This window comes from Orcinus orca, chromosome 12, assembly GCF_937001465.1.
Source record: "Orcinus orca chromosome 12, mOrcOrc1.1, whole genome shotgun sequence".
Taxonomy (NCBI): domain Eukaryota; kingdom Metazoa; phylum Chordata; class Mammalia; order Artiodactyla; family Delphinidae; genus Orcinus; species Orcinus orca.
Window position 1 is genome coordinate 7,089,289 of NC_064570.1, and position 20,013 is coordinate 7,109,301.

Sequence of the window (20,013 nt, forward strand, 5' to 3'; positions counted from 1 at the left end):
TTCCTCTTTTCAGTGACCCTACAACATGGCATATATACCATTATCACAGCTCTTAACATAATGCTTAGTCATTACTCCCCTGTCTCTACTCTCCCAGTAGAGATTTGTTGTTACTAACCTGTGTACTCTAAAAGAGGGAAAATTGTGCCTTTCATCCAGTCCCATTTAAAATTCCATTTAATGGTCCCAAGTGCACCTCAAACCATCCAAATGGATCAAGAAGGAGAACCTCGACGAACATTTTCCAAAAGAAAAAACATACAAAATTCCCCAGCATAATACATTTAGTTTCTTCCCATTTCAGATATAGATATTTTATATTTAAGTTTCCAAATTTCCTTAAGTGCCAGATGCGATCAAAACTCAAATAAACAAGGAGAGGGCTACACAGCAATCTGCCAAACCTTGACGAAGGAATGGTCGAGGAGCTGGCTGGCCGTCCACCTCATCCTGGGCTCGCTTTCTAGGCAGTGAGAAAGGAAGTCCTTTCCTTCTGGGCTTAATCTTTCAGGGATTGGTGGCTTATGCCCCATTCCCACTTTGTACATAATCTGAAAGTTGTGCTCATATTCATGCCAAGGTCTCTAAAAACAGAAAAAAAAAAAATCAGGTTTCAATACTACATGGCCATACAGAAATGCAACTGCCCAATCTCTTTTTAGGCATCTCAACGTTGATACATATTGAGGCCGGCAAACTTTTACTTAAAGGGCCAAACAGTAACTATTTTAGGCTTGCAGGCCATATGGTCTCTGTCACACCTATTCAATTCTCCCACTGTAGCGTGAAAGCAGCCTTAGGCTATAATATAATAAAGGAATGGGTATGACCATGTGCCAATAAAACTTTATTTACAAAACCAGGTGGTGAGCATAGTCTGCCTACCCCATTTAGGTGTCCAATTAGTCCAGTATTATCTAGATGCCATCATCATGTAAATAAAAAATGTAACATAAAATAATATAAAAATGTCAAACAAAATTCAACAGCTATCATACAGGGATGTTTAATATGCCACCTTGTTGAATAATCGGCATCCAATTATTGATAATTTGTAAAGCTTAGATTATTTTATTATGATTACAGGGAAATGAGATTCATGGGGGAAAGGACTGAGTTTGTACGGCATTCTAATTTGTGGACCATCGTTTAGTTATTGAGATATATGTTCTTCAATGTGAGAACTTGTTCTTTTTCTAATGCATGGCTTGACTGAAATAACAGATATCATGGGCATCTTTCTATGTTAACGCTAATAGAAATAATATTAGCTAATAGTTACTAAGCACTTATTTTCAGCAGCTGCGAGGTATAGCTGTATAATAATTTCCTACTAGTAACACTTAAGAGGTTTCTAACTTTTTTGCTTTATAAGTAATGGCTACACCCCCCACACACACTGTGCCTCTGTATATTTGTATACTTTTTCATTAGTGGTGTCTTCATCAGAAGATCAATTTTCAGATACTGTGTCATACACAACAGTTTCACTGCCCTGCAAACGCTTGTGCTCTACCTATTTGTCCTTCCCTCCCTCTCCCAGAGGCCCTGTCAACCACTGATCTTTTACTGCCTTTATTGTTTTGCCTCTTCTGGAATGTCATAGAGTTGGAATCATACAGTACGTGGTGTTTTCAGATTGGCTTGTTTCTTTTTTTGGCCATGCCTCGAGTCTTGCAGGATCTTAGTTCCCCGACCAGGTATCGAACCTGCACCCTCAGCAGTGAAAGTGCCGAGTCCTAACCAGTGCACCAGCAGGGAATTCCCCAGATTGGTTTCTTTCACTTAGCAATATGCTTTTTTTTTTTTTGCGGTACGCGGGCCTCTCACTGTTGTGGCCTCTCCCGTTGCGGAGCACAGGCTCCGCACGCGCGGGCTCAGTGGCCATGGCTCACGGGCCCAGCTGCTCCGCGGCATGTGGGATCTTCCCGGACCGGGGCACGAACCCGTGTCCCCTGCATCGGCAGGCGGGCTCTCAACCATTGCGCCACCAGGGAAGCCCAGCAATGTGCTTTTAAGGCTTCTCCGTGTCGTTTCACGGCCCAATTTCTTTTGGTTGCTGTACAGTATTCCCTCATGTAGATTACCACAGTTTATCCATTTGAAAGATATCTTGGTGGCTTCCAAGTTTTGGCAATTATGAATAAAGCTGATACGGGCATTCTTGTGCCAGTCTTTGTGGAGACGTAAGTTTTCAACTTCCTGTTTCTTTTCACAGCTGCTTAATTCTGTTTTGAGAATTATGCTTTTTTTTGTTCCTCTGAGGAATTCTCTAAGTCATGTATCTTATAAATATTTGGTCCCTAGTTTGTCACTTGTCTTAACTTACTTATCTTTTGACAGGTCACGTTCTCTATTTTGCAGGAAATGTGTCCACAGTATTCATAATGATAGTAAGACCACAGTTACTGCTCTGTTAACGTAAAGTGCCCTCCTCAGGTCCCCCTGCCCCGGTGCAGGCTCTGCTCACCTTGCCAGTCACCATCTCTATGACGACACACCCCAGACTCCAGATGTCGGCCGCACGCCCGTGGCCTTCTCCTTTGGCGCGAGTGATGACTTCTGGGGCCATGTATGCTTTAAAAGTCACAGATATGGTGATAAGAATGGGTTATAAATATAGCACCATGTAGTACGAGAGCCAAGCAATACACTAATATCGCCTAATATTCCACACAGAAGAAACAACTAATTTGTTCGGGGCGGGGGGGGGAGGAACTTTCTCTGAATTACATACTAAGAAACATCAAAACTTGAAAATAAATATTTCAAATCAACTTCTCGGATGGACATTTTAGGAGCCAAAATATCTTCTAAAAGACAATTCTGAATATGCCAATATTCAGGTAAATTGTATCTGCAATGAGAATATGAAATTTAACCTGCAAAGGAGGATGTAGAATTTTATGACGTGTTTCTAAACAATCAAATAATCACCATTTAAACATGTTGTTTTGACTAGAATAGTTTTAATAAACCCAACGTGAATGACAAGGTTTTTCTGGGAAGAAAAGAGGCCTTTCTTCCCTCCTTTAAGTCTAAGGGAGAAAAGTGATTTCCCAATCTGACAAGCGCTTTCAGGGGTGGCTCCTCCCCCGTCTGGTTAGATGCCCTCACCTGCTCTCCACGTCTGCTGACCAGGAGGAAAAGGGAAAGCCGGGGTCCCAGCACACTGGAGGGAGCCCCGATGCAAAGACAGATCTAGCCGGACCCACCTGCTGTCCCCAGCGTGCTATTCACCTCACCAGGCATGGTCTGAGCATTGTTTTTAAGCTTTACTGAACATCCAAAATCTCCCAGCTTGATTAGTCCAGATGAGGTAAGGAAGATGTTGGCACCTAACAAGAAATAAGGAGTTGTGAGCCTCTACAACACAACGCAGGCACTTTAAAGTTTACACGGTAACCTGAACCATCAGGAACTTGATTCACAAAAGTTATAAAGACTTACGAAACTTCACCTGCAAAGTGTAATCATAGAAAGATTTTAAGCCTTATTCACAAACACAGCGAAGACATTTTAGTATCAGTGCAGATAGCTCTGACCAATAAATTCTGAACTGAAATACACGCATAAATTCTAACATTAAAAACCCAGGGAGATACTTAAAGAGAAAGTACACATAAAACACAAATGCTTGTGGCCACAGTCCCTGAAAATTAAGTTTATATACGATCAGCAGCGCCTGCAACAGAAAGCAACGTGTAGACAAGACCTGGCACACACGCTGCTGGTCTGCAGAGCTGTACCCGAGGCCACCATTGGACTGATTTCAGACTGCCTGAAAAGCATGTTCTGTGACGGTCTCACATCTCCGCAAGCAGTACACAGGCCCGGCCTGTACTCCAGTTGGAACCCGGGGTTACCACTCATCTCCCAGGGCGGCTCTGCCTCCTCCAGAGGCTACCGGCCGCGGCCACTCCAACCGAGCCGCACGGCTCAGCGCTACGTGTCGACGGCACCTCCTTCCAAAAGTGACACGGAGCCCCTCACTTTAGACAGCAAGCCACGCGATGAGCTGCGATCTGCTGGTCCTCACAGCCTGAGGAGCACACGGCGCTAACTGCGTGACTCCGGAGCCAGCTCCCAGGCCCACACTCTCAGACACGATGAGCTATAAAGAATGTCCCAAGGATGCACGTGGGCGGACTTGACTCAGGGACTCTGAGGGATCCTCTTTATGGCCGTGGCCAACGACATGAAGGCACCATTCCATGAGTATGGAATTTGTGTCAGAACACTGGAAACAGGCAATGCCATGGCCTGACCCAGAGCCATTTAAGCAAATGCCCAGAATGATCCCAGACAGCAAAGTAATGCGGTGGACGGGTGGGCAGGCAGCAGGACTGGGGCATGCTGGGGATTCAGGAAGAGCCACCTTAGAGAGTGCGGACAATTCTTCCACCCAGCAAAGCAGGTGATGGGTAACCCAGCCCCCTCTGAGGCAAATGCCTGGTCTGAAGTCCGGCCATTCTAGAATCAACCTGTTTAGGCCTCAGATTATGGGACAGAGTGGAATCCTTCAGTCCAGGGCCATTAGAGACAAAGCTAATTTGTTACTTTAATTATCCCCAAGACTCCCAAATACAGAGGTCAGGGGCACGGTGTGGTTAAGGTAAACGCAAGAGGGACAGTTCTGGGACAGAAGCATGGCTACTCACCACACGTGAGAAGGGAACAGAACTTTTAGTCAGTCAGCGTGACCAAATCGATCTTTAGCAGAACTCTACACTGGGGAGGGTGGTGTAAATAAACACTGTCCACGTCTCCCCAAGCTCAGCTGCACATCATAACTTACACCGGCATTCCTGATTCACCGTCACTTTACATATTCACGACGTTTATATATAAATACACGAGGTTCTTGACACAAGGAAAAGAAAGGATGCTCTGAGCACGAATGTCTAGTAAATACACAGGGCAGGCGAAATCAGCCTACAAAACAGCAAGTTTCATTTTGGGGGTAATAGATTTGGCTAAAAGCAGTGCTGAACAGAACAGCGGACTTATACACTCCTAGACGGAGACATGTGTCCTGCACAGTTTCTTAATGCTGGGTTCTTTACAGAAGACTACTTCAAGTAAAGGTATTTCTTTGTAGAGAAGTGATGTGCGGGCGTGGGAAGAAGCGACATGGGGGCAGCCGCCGTGTGCTGGGCACAGCTGGCTCTGGCGGGGAGCCAAGTGTGGGCATTACCTTTAACGTCACGGTGAACTATGCCATGCTCATGGAGGACATTGATTGCAACGGTGATCTGCTTAGAATACAGCCTGATGACGTGCTCCTGAAGTCCCAGCCTCGACACCTCCTCTAAGGTACCCTCGTCACAGTACTCCATGAAGATGTACATTTCTTCCTGCGGGAGGAATCAAATGCAGCCTTGTGTTTACGTGGACACTAAGTGAAGAACCTGGAACGCTTCACTGGCCACACCCCAGAGGACTCTCCTTTCTAATGGTATGCTACACTTGCCATCCTGAATACTGAATTCGTCTTAAAACGGTCATTTCTAACTCCCCTACAGCCGTGTCTCTGCCTGCCTCCTCTGTCTGGAATTATACAGCTAGTTGGGATAAGAACATCTCCAACTCACAGGTGATAAATGTCTATAATCCTCTGAAATTCAGTCCGCTATATAATCTCAGACAGGGACAACAGGGCTGTCCCTATAAATAGATTATTAAGTACTGAAACACATCCTTTTCAGATATGAATTTATCTGTGAAAAACGTAAAAAATCACCAATATCCAAATTCCCCAGAAGCTCATATTCCACCAAGACGCTCCACGTTATCCTCTTTCCCTCGAAGTGTTTATCTCTAAACACAAGGGGGAAAAGAATCTGAGGTCTTAATTTTCTCTCATTTCACAATGGTTCCTTAAATACATATAAGAGAAAAAACGTTACCGAACAATGTACTCAACAGTGGTTCAGTAAAAAATGGAAGGAAAAAAAAGCGACCCACAGCTGTGTAAGGGGCATTAGAGAAATCTTCTGGTTGGCAGGATGGGTTTCAGTGCTTTATAATGTCGGGTTAATGACTACAGTCTACAACTTACATTTTAGGAAGAACTCCTCTAGTTTCAGAGAGAAGGCAGAAATGATGTAACTCATGGAGATTTCCTGATAATTAGGCAAAGTTACTGTGCTCTGAAATGAGAAGACCTGTGATGTAGGACAGGACTCCATCTGTGCCCTCACTGACCGCTCACACCGAACAGTGTGATCAAAGCTGGCTTACCCTATGCAGCTCCACACCAAAATACCGAACCAGATTGGGGTGCTTGATGCCTTCGAAGATTTTCAGTTCGTCTGCCGTTTCCTTGATAGTTTTGTGGTCATTAGGTTGAAAGCGAATCTGGAAAAGGAAAACTGTTGATTACTGTTGGCAATGTCACAAGCTAGAAAGACGCCGACTTTGAATGCAAGGGCTGGGATGCTGACATGTCCACTGTGCAGCCCCACGGCACCATGGTCAGTGTGTTTGTGACTTCACTGCCAGGCTTTCTCCTCCTTGTTGAATTAAACACGCCTGCTTTAGAATATGTGGGCAGATAACAGCTAGTGGGATCATTTTCATAACTACAGACTGAATTAACCGAAACATGAAACATTCCTGTGATTCAGGAAGCAATCACAGGTGTTTAGGTTCTGGGCAAGATAAAAAGAGGAGATAAGATTCTGCCCTCACGAAGTTTACAGCCACGCGGGAATGAGGCCATAAAGCAGCGCGGGTAAGTGCCGCACAGGGAAGATGGGAGATGCCGCAGGGGTTGAGGAGGGGCCACATGTGCCCGCTGCCCCCTCACAGCCACTCGGGGACCAATGGTCGCGCGGCTCTAGCCTCACCCTCCACGGCCCTCGGTGCCCCCCGCCGGGGCCTTCTTCAGGCGCTCCCTGCTCCTGCTTTCTACCTCCAGCAGATAAAAAGCTGTTCGTTTCTGAACCTTATCACAAATCCCACCCCCAACCCCGCTCAAGTCCCCTCTTGGTCCCAATGGTGTAAATGCTAAGCAGCAGACCTCAGGCCTAGACGACTCACTATGGAAGCACTTAGGCCAGCTCTAACCTCATAAACACAAGTTTCGCTTCCAAATCTCTACCACACGGAGGCCTCAGACAAAAAGGCCCCCAGAGGGCTGCAGCACCCACCTCCTTCATGGCCATCAGTTCACCGGTGTCCACGTTGATACAGGTATAGACCTTCCCATACTGCCCTTCCCCTGTGAACAGGAACAAATGAGCCGCTCTCAGCCACCAGAGCCAGGCCACTGTAACTCACTGAAACGTACAATGATCTCTTCCAATTCCAATTCTGTATTCATACATCTATACCCATGCTTACTATAGTCTACTACTGCAAGATCCAAACTGTTTCTGAATGTTCCCTAATAACCGTAATAACTGAAGTCTTAAGCAATCTTTTCACTATGTCTTACCTGTAAATGCCTGTGAATAGAGTAGAACTGACTGGCAAATCCCAGAAAAGGCATGAAGGTGAGTACTAAGTCCCCTAGTGCACACCTCTGAGCCCCTATGGCCCTCAAGGAGGTCTGGGCGAGGTGGGCGGGCAAGGCTAGTGGCCAGGAGTAAGCCTGACTGTCGTCTCAATGCACCTCATTGCCGTATGGCCAGGCGTGTGGGATATTAGTGGGATATTCTACTAACACACCTTTTGGGACATTAAACTAAGGGGATATATGGCTGAATAAGACTGAAAACAAGAATTAATACAATTTATAAAGGACTTGATTCTTTTCAGTGTGTCTTCCCTGATAGCTCTACAAAAACTTCAATGTCCTCAGGCTCCCAGAGTCTTGTATTACAACTTTGTTTGCTTCTTCAGACCTAAATGCTCAACAGATAAATGCATTTATTTATTTTTAAGTGAGAGTTTTGTTTTTTTTTAATTTATTTTTGGCTGCGTTGGGTCTTCATGGCTGTACGCGGACTTTCTCTAGTTACGGCGAGCGGGGGCTACTCTTCATTGCACTGCGCGGGCTTCTCTTGTTGCAGAGCACAGGCTTAGGTAAGCAGGCTTCAGAAGTTGTGGCACGCAGGCTCAGTAGTTGTGGTACATGGGCTTAGTTGCTCCGCGGCATGTGGGATCTTCCCAGACCTGGGCTCAAACCTGTGTCCCCTGCATTGGCAGGTGGATTCTTAACCACTGCGCCACCAGGGAAGTCCAGATAAATGCATTTAAATGGGGGAAAGATCTGAAACATAATCATCTCCTTCTCTCACACAATCTTATCACTAGTTATTTTACAAGAAACTGTTTCACTTGGAAATTAATTGATGTTTTAGAAAAGACTGTCCCGTCTTAATTTGTATCCAGTCTCGCTTCAATAATGATCTTGTGGGAATAAGATTAAAAAGAATACAAACTAGAACAAATGGGTAAAAGTTGCGTGGTTCTCCACTGGCAACTTCTGGAGTTATCAGGCAAAACCATTCCATTGAATGAACCACTGAAAACTCTCTTTCTGAAGTCTCTTTTGTATTGTTCTTAGAAAACACTTTACAAATGAAACAAAAACCAAACCCCTCTGCAAAAGATACAATGTATATTTGCCACCTCCCTAAGAGAAAAGGACCAACCATGTAAGATTTAACCTAAAGAAGTGTAACTATTGCTATTTCTAAGAGACAATCTTTGTGTCATGTTCTTTAGTTTCCTTACCAATTTTGTTTCCTCTTTGCCACTTAAAGGTCACCTTCCTCAAGCCAACGTGCATAACATTGTCATAAGACTTAGGGGTATCACAAACTTGACCAATGATATTCTTTCTCCTCATTTCTCGATATCTCTTTTCTTCAAACAGTCGGACTGACTTCTGAATAGCTTCTATGGGTCCTTGCCTAGAAGCAGTATCTGCAGGGAGAAGTGCAAACTCAGTCGTCCCAACCACTATAATCAAGTCAATTTCCAGCAAATAATAATAAAAACAGAGCAACAGACATTAGCACTCGAGCACAGCATTATCTATTCAGATACACAGCAGGTGAATTAAAGTCCATCAAAACCTAGCAACTTCAGAGTATACCACCCACTACAGAAATATGCACATAAAACAGAAGCTACTCAGACACAATCAATGATTTCCTGTAGCAAGAGTGTTGGTTAGACTCTGCAGGAACCACCCGCCTGTCTCCTCTCTCCAATCCGCTCTCAGTGACCAGAATTCTCTTACTAAAACGTAAAATCGGATTGTGTTCTTTTCCCGCATAATTTATTTCACAGTTCATCATGACCTGTTTACCGGAAGTCCGAGGCCACTGTGCATGCAGGCTCCCTTCCCGGTTCCCTTCTCCTACAACCGGCTCTGGACCAGCCCAGCTGAAAAGCCTCTGTGGGTCACCCCAAACCGCTTCTCACCCCATCCCCTTGCTCACACTCTCCTGTCTTCTCGCTGTCAGAGCTCTGCAGAAGTACTACACCTCTTCCAGGAAGCATCTCTGTTGGGAAGGAAATTAAGTTTTCCTTTCTCTAGAGTAAGGGCTCTGGAATCAGAATCCCTGGAATAAAACCCTGGCTTCACCATTTCCTAGGTGTTTGACAATCAGCAAGTTAGTTAACTTCTTTATACATCAAATTCCTAATCTGTGAAATGAAGGTAATAATACCTCATTCAGAGATACTGTGAGAATTTAATGAAATCACGCACATAAAGCATTTAGCCCAGTGCCCGGAATATTAAAATATTTAGTAAATTTTAGCTATTGTTATTCCTTATTTTCCCATCAAGCTATCTCTATTTCTCCAACATATTTTATCATGAGTTACAGTAAGAAATATCTTTTACACAAATAGATATCTGAAACGACAGTTTCGTGAAACACTATTACTCTTTCTACATGTGACTAGGATTCTGTCCAGTTTTTTTGTTTGTTTGTTTGCGGTACGCGGGCCTCTCACTGTTGTGGCCTCTCCCGCTGCAGAACACAGGCTCCGGACGCGCAGGCTCAGCGGCCATGGCTCACGGGCCCAGCCCCTCGCGGCATGTGGGATCTTCCCGGACCGGGGCACAAACCCATGTCCCCTACATCAGCAGGCGGACTCTCAACCACTGCGCCACCAGGGAAGCCCTGTTTCTTTTTTAGTGCTGATTTTACAACCCACTAAAGGGTCAAAACCCATAATGTGAAAAGCACTGCTTTCTTTACATACATCTCCACTACCACATTTCTCATCCTGTCCCTGACGAGCCATCTGAGAGCCTGAATTTTCTGCCTAAGAGATCACTGAGGACTGTGATGGCTGAACGGTTACTTTGAGAAGAGACGTTCCCAGAGATTTGTAACGGCCCAATTACAGTGTCTGACTACAATCATTTCTTAAAAACACGGATCCTTGTTTCCCTTACCTCAGTGCATGACACATCGCGTCTACTCAGCATCGAATAAGATTTCATAGCTGTGAGGTCGTGGGCTCCACTGTCAAATATTTCTGGGAAAGGCCTATTTTTTTTTAACAGTAAACATTTCTCAAGGTTTCCCAGTGTTTAATAGGTCAGTGTCAACTGTAACTCTCCCAAGAGTTCCAAATTCACTTGACAACAAAGTATTTGTTTTGAAAATTATCACAAAGACCTGGTATCCGTGGGACCTACCAGTTATGTGAGAGCCCCTGGAGGGACCCTCTGCCCTGTCCCCAGGCTCAAGCTGAGGAAACCTCCGCCGAACTCGTAACCCTCCACCGCACCTAAGCTGCCCAGGCCTGTCCAATGTGGCATCACAGCTGTGTTTGCTTCCATGGCTCTTTTAAAATCCCCTTAGTCCAGCATCTTATTTTCCACTGTATCACTACAACGGCGTTCTAGCCCTTCTCCCTACCTTCCTCCCCAATTCAGGCGAGCAGGTTAAAGCTTCCTCAGTGTCCTCCTAACCCCACCCTCGCACTCCCTGAACATAAGAGGCTTTCCAGCTCAAGAGACTTCAGGGGCTGCCCACCATCGCTGGGTAAGGCCTTGATCACCTAGCCCATCGCTGAAGACTGGCCGTGATCAGGTCTCCCCTACCCTTTCAGTTCCACCTCCATTTACATCTACACTATCCAGGCCGGGCCGGGCCGGGCCAGGCCAGGCCGGCTGGTCTGTTCTTCAGTCGCTGGGCCTCCAGATGTGTTTCTCATTGGGTACTTCTCCTCTTGGCCTGAGGCAGACCTCTTTCCTTCAGGGGCCAGCCCAAGCCTCAGCCCTCCCTGGAACCCCTCCTGACCGCTCCAGGCCCGGTGATGGCTCTTCTGCTGCTCAGTTTCACACTTTCCGAAGGGGAGCTGTGGTGGGAAGAGCCCGGCCTGAAGGCAGAAGGAGTGCAGTCTGGTCCCAGCTCTGACTTACGACGACCTCGGCCAAATTATCTAGCCCCTCAGAAACTTTTATCATTTACAGAAGGAGAACAGGTTCTATCCTGCCCATGATTCACCACTGCTGTGACGAAGAGTACGTGAGAGCGTCCTGTGCCAGACCACGGACTTTCCTGCTCTTTATTCTTCGGGTTCATACTGATGGACTGCTTTATAAGACGAATGCTTTCTCCAGCCTCTTAGCATAAGAAATACACGGCTACTCACTTCACAGATATTTATCATGTTCCTACCATGTATAAAGAATTATGCTAAGGGCCCACCCAGGTGACATATAAAATGAACCATCGCACGGCTTAAAGAATGCAAAACTGAGTGAGACGTGTTCCTGCTCCAAAGGAGTTCGTAAGAAATAGGAAATGCACACAAACACATCAAAGTGATGTCAGAGTTCTAAAAAAGATCACAAAACATTAACGTAGAAGGTCTAATAATTCACAAGCTAAAGCGTATTTCAGCTGAAACTGCTCACCTTATGCTTAAACGTGTTAAGTTCAACATTCTTTCTCTTACCCTTAGTCTGACTGATAAGTGTCCGAAGTTCCCAACTTCTTCGAGTTGACCCACTTGAATCACCTTTTGGATACGCTGGTTCTGCAGAAAGTATTTTTCCATACAAATTAAGACTTATAAAACAAATAAGCTTATTTAATTCAGAGCAAGACTGAAACAGTGAGTAGCGATGATTAGTTACCATCAACCTGTCATTCCTGGTGGTTACTTTCTCTTTGAGGTGAGTGTGAAAAGCTGTCTCTACAATCATTTATAGCAAATTTCACCAAGCTAAAAACTTGTTAATGGAGTTACAGGACTTTAACCACAAAAACTTTCCACAAGTAACAGACCTTAGAATACTGAGCAGAAACTGGATTCTCTGGGGGCCCCCCTCCCGAGGCCCTGCCCAGGAGCCCAGCAGAGCTACCGCAGGAGCAACCATGTGGTTTCTGAGCAAAGACTCCTAGTTCTGCATTATAATAAAACTTCAGCATATCAACAAGCACAGTGCCAATTTATATTTTTAAAGTGAATAAGCGTGCTCAACAATTAAAATACCAGGAATAATAACTTTTTAAAATTATTTAGCAACAAAAAGAAAAAATGCAAATATAGCTAAAAAGACATTAAAAAGCCAATGTGTTCAGCACTAATCCTTCTCACAGGGCTCTGTCACTCCTTTACTTCGTTTCTTTTAAAAGGCCTTAACAGCAGAAGCTGGTGGACTGAGACAAACGGTTAGGCTGACTGGAGATGCAGGTGACACCTTACACACTCACCATCTCGCTCCTCGGTGGGGCTCGAGTGACGACTCAGGGACCTAAACTGCAATTCGGCCGCTATGGAAGCCAATCGATCATTCTCAGGGACGCTGGAACCCCTGTTTTAATATTTTTAAAAATTAAGCTATCAATTCAATGGAACTCAAAATGAATGATCTGTGAGATTCTTCCAGAGCAGTGATTCTAAACTGGGGGTAACTTTCCCCCCCCAAGAACACCTGGCATCTAGTGGGTAAAGGACAACACAAAGGACAGTCCCAAACCAAGAATTATTCTCCCAAAGTAGCAGTGCTCCTACTGAGACACCTGTCCCTGGAGTTTGGAAGGAGAACGCATGAGAACCTGACTGCATCCTATATCGTTTTATGTTAAAAACAGCAACAAAAATAAAAACAGTATTTACTGAAGTGTTACTGACATGTGCTGAAAGTGCCATAATTTAAGCCCAGGATGGATAAAAATTATGAGCCAAATCTGGCTAATATTTAAAATCATCACATTCTATTTATGTACTTAATTCTATTTGAAGTGCTAAAATCATTACATGATTCAAAGAGCTCAAATCTCTTAACGAGCAAATGTAAGGGAATACCTAGCAATTTCTCAAGCAGTAGGCAAGCAAAAGTGCAGAAGAGCAGGAAGCTTAACATATAAAGGGCAAAGTGACTTTGCTGCTTTTCCAGAAAAAGTGTTCAGCAATCCAGAATGAATCCATAAAGATTAAATAAAGCCCAGAATTAAATAAGGGAAAGTGTTAAAATTATAATTCAAATCATCCAAAATAAATACAGTGTTAGTCTATTAACAAGTTTAGTGCATATTATTTTTAAATGAATGATATAATGAAGTATGGTAGCATTTATGCTCTTTTTTATTATAGACTGAGTAGGTTTAAAGCAACATGGTCTACTGGACAGACATCCACAAATTATGAAGTATGCACTGCTTTGTCATTTCCCTAAACTCTCAAATCTGGTATAGTACTTGCTAAGTCTGAAGTGAGGGGGACACCTTCCACTGCCATTAGTTCATCAAAGAGTCTTGGCACTGTTTCCTGGAAAAACCACTGATGCTGAAGTGAAGAAACACATCCCACTCCTAAGCTGTGCCAAAGCCTGGGACCACGGAGAAGCCACTCAACATTTCTAGTTTCCTGATTTCCCAGAGAGAAGATTAGCCAATTCGACATCCTCACATTTTTGCCAGTGTAACAGGCAAGAAAACACACTTAGATGAAGTGATGCACGGGTGAACGTTTAACAACCAGTTGCAGGGGGAGCAGCAGGGTATAGACTTCAACAATTTCCATGGCGCAACAACTGGCTTGCAGGATTCCTGAAAAATGAACAATCAGCTCTTGCAGACCAGTAAGAGGCAGCTCCAGTGAGGAGAACACTGCAAAAATGTTTTCTAAACAACGGTAAAATAACTGAAGCCCAGACTATTTCCTAAGTCAAACTGTATCGAATCAAAATATTTATCAGAAGCTGTGGGGCAAAGTAACATTTCACCGTGGCTGACGTACCTCTAAGACAGGCAAGGGCTGCACACACGCCTGCCGACATCAGAAAGCGCAGGTACCACCCTGCCTCCTCACAGCCTGTTCACGGCCCAGGGCTGCTCGGAGACCCCGGCTGAGGGGCACGTGTGGCCCCTGCACAGGCGCGGGAGGCTGGGCCACAGGGTTAAGGCTGGAGGCGGCCGGGAGGCTGACAACCCGCGGCTCTGCACGCCCTCACGGCTCTGCTGTTCTGTACCTACGGCCCCACACACCGCCAGGAAGGACAGATCACTTTATTCCTCTGTGAACAAAGGCCTTCAAGATGGCATGTTACAATGGAAGTAAAATTTCTAAATCTCAAGGATTGTCCTAAAGCATAAACGAAGAGCACTTCTGAAATGCTGCTCAAAACATGCTGAGAAACTACGTAATGCAAAGCCTGGAGGACAAAACGCGGGGAGAGGCCGACTCAGGTATTTTAACTTCTATACTCAAGTACATTCAACGCACACACCACCGACGTATAAAAGCCTCAACCAGAGTTCACGAAACCTCCTGCTGGGGAGAAACTGCGTGTGAACCACAGTCCCGGCTGACTGTTCTCCTCAACTATGACTGCGTTTTAGGGCACATCGCTTCCCTTACTGCATTAAGAATAAAGACAGTTTCAACCCCCCGCAGGGACATGAAGCACATGTGGAAATGTCTGCCGTGAAATGTTCTAAACGTGAGAAGCAGAGGGTAAGTGGGAATCTGTTCAACGTTAATTGTTAATTTTTTTAGTGGACTGCTTAAGCTGTAAAGTACTTCAGCATTTTTTTAGGTTATAGACAGTTGTCGCTAAAAATTAGGAATATTAATTATTTTAGTGAATGAGAAAAATGGAACTATCTGTAGAAATTTTAGACTTATAAACTGTCTAAAAATATTTTAGTCTATTTGAAATTCTAAAAGCATGTGTCATGTTTCTGCCAACATACTAGGATTTTTTCTTAGGAGCAGGATACAGAGCACTGAGTTCTCGCAAAATTGCATCTGTTTTGGTCAGTTTTGTTCGACTCTATCATCACCCTTATGGGAAGATGAGAATAGTGACGGTGCCCATTCTACCAGGCACAAGGGGGGAATTAAGGGCCACCAAATGTCCTTTCTCCATTAAGCATATGAGACCTTGATGAAATCCTCTACCCTCCCTGCCCCCCCCCCCAAAAAAAAACCCAGCCAGAATGGGAAGAACTGCCACAGCCTCCGTACTTCTACAAAAGACTTCATGCCAGAGACTTAAATTTTTCCGGAGCCTGCCAGACATCTGACGGCTCTCTCCAGTAATGATCTAGTCTCCATATGAGATACAAACCACATGAGCTCATTTTTCCACTACTATAAACCACTTCTCATCAACAACTGTATAAATTAGGAAACCGAGTGAGAAAAGTAATCCTCTTAGAAAAACAAATCACCACCTCATGGTATTACCTAGAAGTCACCTTTGAGCGACTCCTCGGAAACTCCTCAGGAAAGGCGCTATTTGCCAACTCTCCTATCGGTGGACCGGGTCCTGGGCCCTTTTCCCTGACACTCTCTTCATGGTTATTATGAGCAGAGACTCTGGCCACTGTGGTTAACATTTGTGCCAAAGAAATGTAAACATCAGGCAGATTACCGACTTGTGCTGGAGCCTTGGGACCACGACCCCCCACAGAGGGCCCCTGAGCGTCACACACCGCGGGGAAGCAGGCCCCACGTGTCCCGGGACACATCCCCAAAGCTGAGGTCACGGCGGCCGCGCACCCGGGGGCGGGGGGAGGAGACGTGACGCTGGTCGGGAGTCTACCTGGTCTCATGGGCACTGCTGATGGGTTTGGGCGGCGCAGAGTCGCTGCCAGAGGGGCCGGGGCGACCGCTGGCGGCGGTGGCAGTGACAGTGGCAGCGGCGGGGCTGCTGAGGCTCCGCGTGTCCGCAGGCACGCTCCGGGTGCTGGGAGGAGAAGAAGAGCTTCAGGAACACAGGTGAGACAGCGGATGGGCTCTCACGTGGTTTCCATTAAAAATAAAGTCAGGTGAGGAAGCCAAAAATAATTTTCAAATATAAAATGCAAACTGTTCTTTGAGATTCAGGTCTAGGTATGAAAAAGAAAAATAACTAATTTCGAACTAATTATTTTCAACAATAATTGTGGTCCTTTCCTAGCAAGTAATGTAAAAAAAAATAAACTTTTAAAAACTGATTATACAGGGGAGAAAAGATGCTCACTACTTCAAGATGCAGAAATGCCACCACATTCAAAGTAAGTATTTTGAATGTACTAGAGTTTCCGAACTCACTTTAGAATTTAATTTGCTTCGTAGTTACATACACACATAAAAGTCAAGACTGGAAGGATCACTCCAGTTTTTTCTCCACTTTTAAAATGACATTTAGTTCCTTTTTTCAAATGTTTACCATGCTATGCACACTCAAATTTGTTTTGCTAAAGTTATTTTTCAAAGAAAGGAAAAGAAAGAATTATTCCAAAGCTGGAAAGCATTTAGTAGCTTGAGGTTATAAATAAGCTGAGAAACTAAGTTATCTTGAAAGGTGCAAGTGTGTTTTAAACTTGCAGGTCTTCTTTTGTAACTAAGGCACTGTGGTACGTCTTCAAGATAACGAAAATAAGAGCTTTTGAAAATGTATAAACAAGAACACAGAAAACAGTATTTGGTATCAGAGCAAGCATCAGCAGCTCTTGAGCGTCAGCACGCACATCAGAGAAGAACCCAGAAAGCAAACAACTAGACAAGCACCAAATACCTGAATCCCTCTGGAGTTGGGATAATCAGATGCGGGTTAGGAGGGTCGCTATGGCATCGCGGTACCTTCACAGGACGGGGGCTGTTCCGATGAATGGCTGCCAGTGAAAAGAGCGACAAACGCAACTTGTTAAGGGGTCAGCAGAAAACTGGAAAACCAGGCAATTCAGTGGAAATGGGAGGTGGCTTACTTTTGCTGGTGATCAAAATAAAACCATTTATATAAGTAAGAAAATCGTACTACATACACAAATGCTGGGAAAATGTCACTTTTTGAAAGTTAATAAAATTATATTACACATTTTAGAGACAGACGAAAATGTGGTTTCTGTGGCATTTCTCCACTAAAAAGTTCCTTATGTTGTCTGAACTTTTAAAAAGATTCTGGTCAGGGGTGATACTTCAATAGGTTCTGAGTTGGGGAGAGGTCACTGTCATTTTCCTGAGTACTGGGAGTTTTATTTAATTCCTTTAAAGCAAATCAGGAGGATGGACACGGGTTTAAATTGATTATTCTTTTCAGAACATGTTTTCTTCTCTTCTTCTTTTAAATATTCTGGTAGAAGGTAAATATGGATAAGATTTAAAACAAAATTTAAAAACTAGATAAAATTTTAACCAAAATTTAAAAAGAGACCTTACCTAGCAATTACAAAAATGCTGACAATTCTACTTCCCCAATGACTAAATGTAACTAGTCATGAATATGATATATTTTGTCTATTTCTCCCTAACATGTTTTCCTCTGATTTTTAACTTTGTTTTAACCCTCCCTAGTTTCTTTTTAAATGTCACATTTTCTCTTCACGTTAATAATTTTAGTCTACATATATATGTTTTGTTCTAAATATGTTTATCCTAAATGAAAATACTTCTTCATGGTTTTTGTTTACTTTTAATAACACTACACAGGAGAGAGAGGAGTACCAAAAACGCAGAGATCTGAAGGGAAAACTTGCAAAACAAAAATCAAGTAATTGTTATGAAGAAACCCAGGCAATTTGTATCTCTGGCTCATTATCTCAACTATCACAACCTTAAATGGAAGTAATTCAATAGGCAAATTCAAAGGCAAAAAGAAAAAACAAAAACGATTTGGTGAGAATGCTGATGTCTCTAATGCAGCAAACGTACTGAGAACTACTGAGTCCAAAATTACTACAAAATTTTCCCATGAAGGTATAAAAATAAAGACATTCTGTTAAAACACACACACCCAAGTTTAACATTCTTCATTCATGAAACAGAACATTTCTTTTAAGAGTATGTGTATCTAACTGTTACAAAACTGTGCTACTTCATTGAAAAGAAAATCCAAATGGCCAATAAACATCAAATAGATGCTCAAATTTCACTAGTGGTGAACATTTATCATAAAGATGTTTTTCATGGCAAAACTAACCAAACAAATAAGGAAATGGTGGAAAGAATTGTAGAATAACCACGATGGACACAATGTAGCCACTAAAGAGAATGAATTGGCTCTGTGCCTGTCGACATGGAGGGGTTTCTGCAATTGTCAGAGATTAATATCCAATGTGATCCAATGTTTATACAGTAAATGGCAGGAAAAAAAACAATGGCATCTGTGCTTGCGTGATTATATGGGCATAAAGGAAGGTGCAGTAGAACGCGTCCGTGTAACTATATGAGTATACAGAAAATACAGAAGGTTCTATACCAGACTCTTACCATCTGCTTACAATGACAGAGTGTCTATCTACCCATCCTTACGAGGGTAGAGCAGGGGGAGAGAAAAGAGTAAGCAGCAACAACGACAACAACGTGCTCTCACTGTCATTAATTCCTCTTGTAAGGAAAGAGCACAAAACCAAATGATGACTCCTGCCATGTGTAGAACGCTACAATTTACAAAATGTCATTACAGTATTGAACCCTCATTAGCATCTGATTTTAAGCATTAGTAGGGGAGGCGCAAAGATGTTCAGTGAGCAGCCCCAGGTCACTCAACTGCCAGGCAACCTGGCTCTCCGTCCAGCGCAGTTTCCACCATCCCAGTGGCTGAGAGGACGAAGGCCAAGTCGTGCCCACAGAGAGTGCTGCGAACCGACTGTCCCGCCCGCAGTGTGGGGCCAGGCAGAGTCAGCGGCTCACATGCTAGCAGTGACGACCTGTGGACTATGTGGGTATGAGGTTTTTTTCCCTTTGTAATATTTTTCTACATTTATGTTTACTACATACATTTTCTACGTTGTAATGTTTTTCTACAATGAAAATGATTCCTTATGTAATAAAATACTTCAAAGAAGTAATTTTTACTGAATTATTTATCATGTATTCTGAGAGAAATATTTTGGGAAATCAGAAACTCAAAGTATTTATGATAATACGCTTAATCAAAAGATTGATGAGAATATAGCACGTTTTATATAAAATGTTCAAATAGTTTTATAAATGATAACTTTCATTTCATAGCAGCCTTGGGAGAAAAAGAGGTATAAACTGGGTGAATTTTAAAGATTAAAGAAATCAAGCATTAAGACCTGGTCTACTAAACTTTCAGTAGCTAGCAAGTACCCTTTAAGATATAGCTGCTGCTCAAAAAATTTACCATTCATGAATTATTTTCTTTTGTGTAAATGAAATGTTTAAGATTTCTAAGTTTTCAGTTTTGGTTGTTTATTACATATAAATATAGTTTTGCTTTGGTTTACTATCTCAAGAATAGGGTAAGACAGCTGTTTTCTGATACATATTTCGTTTTAAAGTTTCAACATACACTGTAAAGCTACATATCGACTGGAACTGAAAACAGTAATTTAAGTATATTATAGCAGAACTTAACTTTTTTCTTTTTCAAGTAACACCAAATAGGAATGGGGGGGAGCAATTAGGAATTTCCTACATTAGTGAGGAATGGGTACTTTGGAAAGCTGTGAAGAAAACAGACTCATTCTCCTTCAAAAGGTGAGAAAGGAAGGGCAGAACAATTATACTCACCCACCTGCAGCAAGAAAGGCCTTGCTTCTTACCAGACAACTATTTCTCTAAGTCTCTCCTCCCCAGGGGAAAAGAATTTAGGGGGGAGACCAGAATGAGAGTGCTGGTGTAACA

General features: G+C 43.4%; 1 protein-coding gene across 13 annotated transcripts in view; it reads right to left on the reverse strand.

The window, feature by feature from the left end:
- MAP3K4 (mitogen-activated protein kinase kinase kinase 4) overlaps nucleotides 1-20,013 on the reverse strand; it is a 117,394-nt gene that overhangs the window by 2,285 nt on the left and 95,096 nt on the right. For 6 of the 13 annotated variants that reach the window (XM_033403907.2, XM_049695218.1, XM_033403908.2 and 3 more), the window contains 11 exons: nucleotides 16,940-17,036; nucleotides 15,983-16,126; nucleotides 12,645-12,745; nucleotides 11,884-11,964; nucleotides 8,686-8,877; nucleotides 7,155-7,225; nucleotides 6,244-6,360; nucleotides 5,198-5,357; nucleotides 3,216-3,338; nucleotides 2,471-2,577; nucleotides 405-584 (listed from right to left, as the gene is read on the reverse strand). In XM_033403907.2, the coding sequence (XP_033259798.1) occupies nucleotides 405-584; nucleotides 2,471-2,577; nucleotides 3,216-3,338; nucleotides 5,198-5,357; nucleotides 6,244-6,360; nucleotides 7,155-7,225; nucleotides 8,686-8,877; nucleotides 11,884-11,964; nucleotides 12,645-12,745; nucleotides 15,983-16,126; nucleotides 16,940-17,036 (1,373 nt within the window). Of the gene's footprint in view, nucleotides 1-404; nucleotides 585-2,470; nucleotides 2,578-3,215; nucleotides 3,339-5,197; nucleotides 5,358-6,061; nucleotides 6,153-6,243; nucleotides 6,361-7,154; nucleotides 7,226-8,685; nucleotides 8,878-9,265; nucleotides 9,462-11,883; nucleotides 11,965-12,644; nucleotides 12,746-15,982; nucleotides 16,127-16,939; nucleotides 17,037-20,013 lie in introns of those variants that run through there. The other 7 variants (XM_033403911.2, XM_033403910.2, XM_049695221.1 and 4 more) reach the window with 4 other exon arrangements.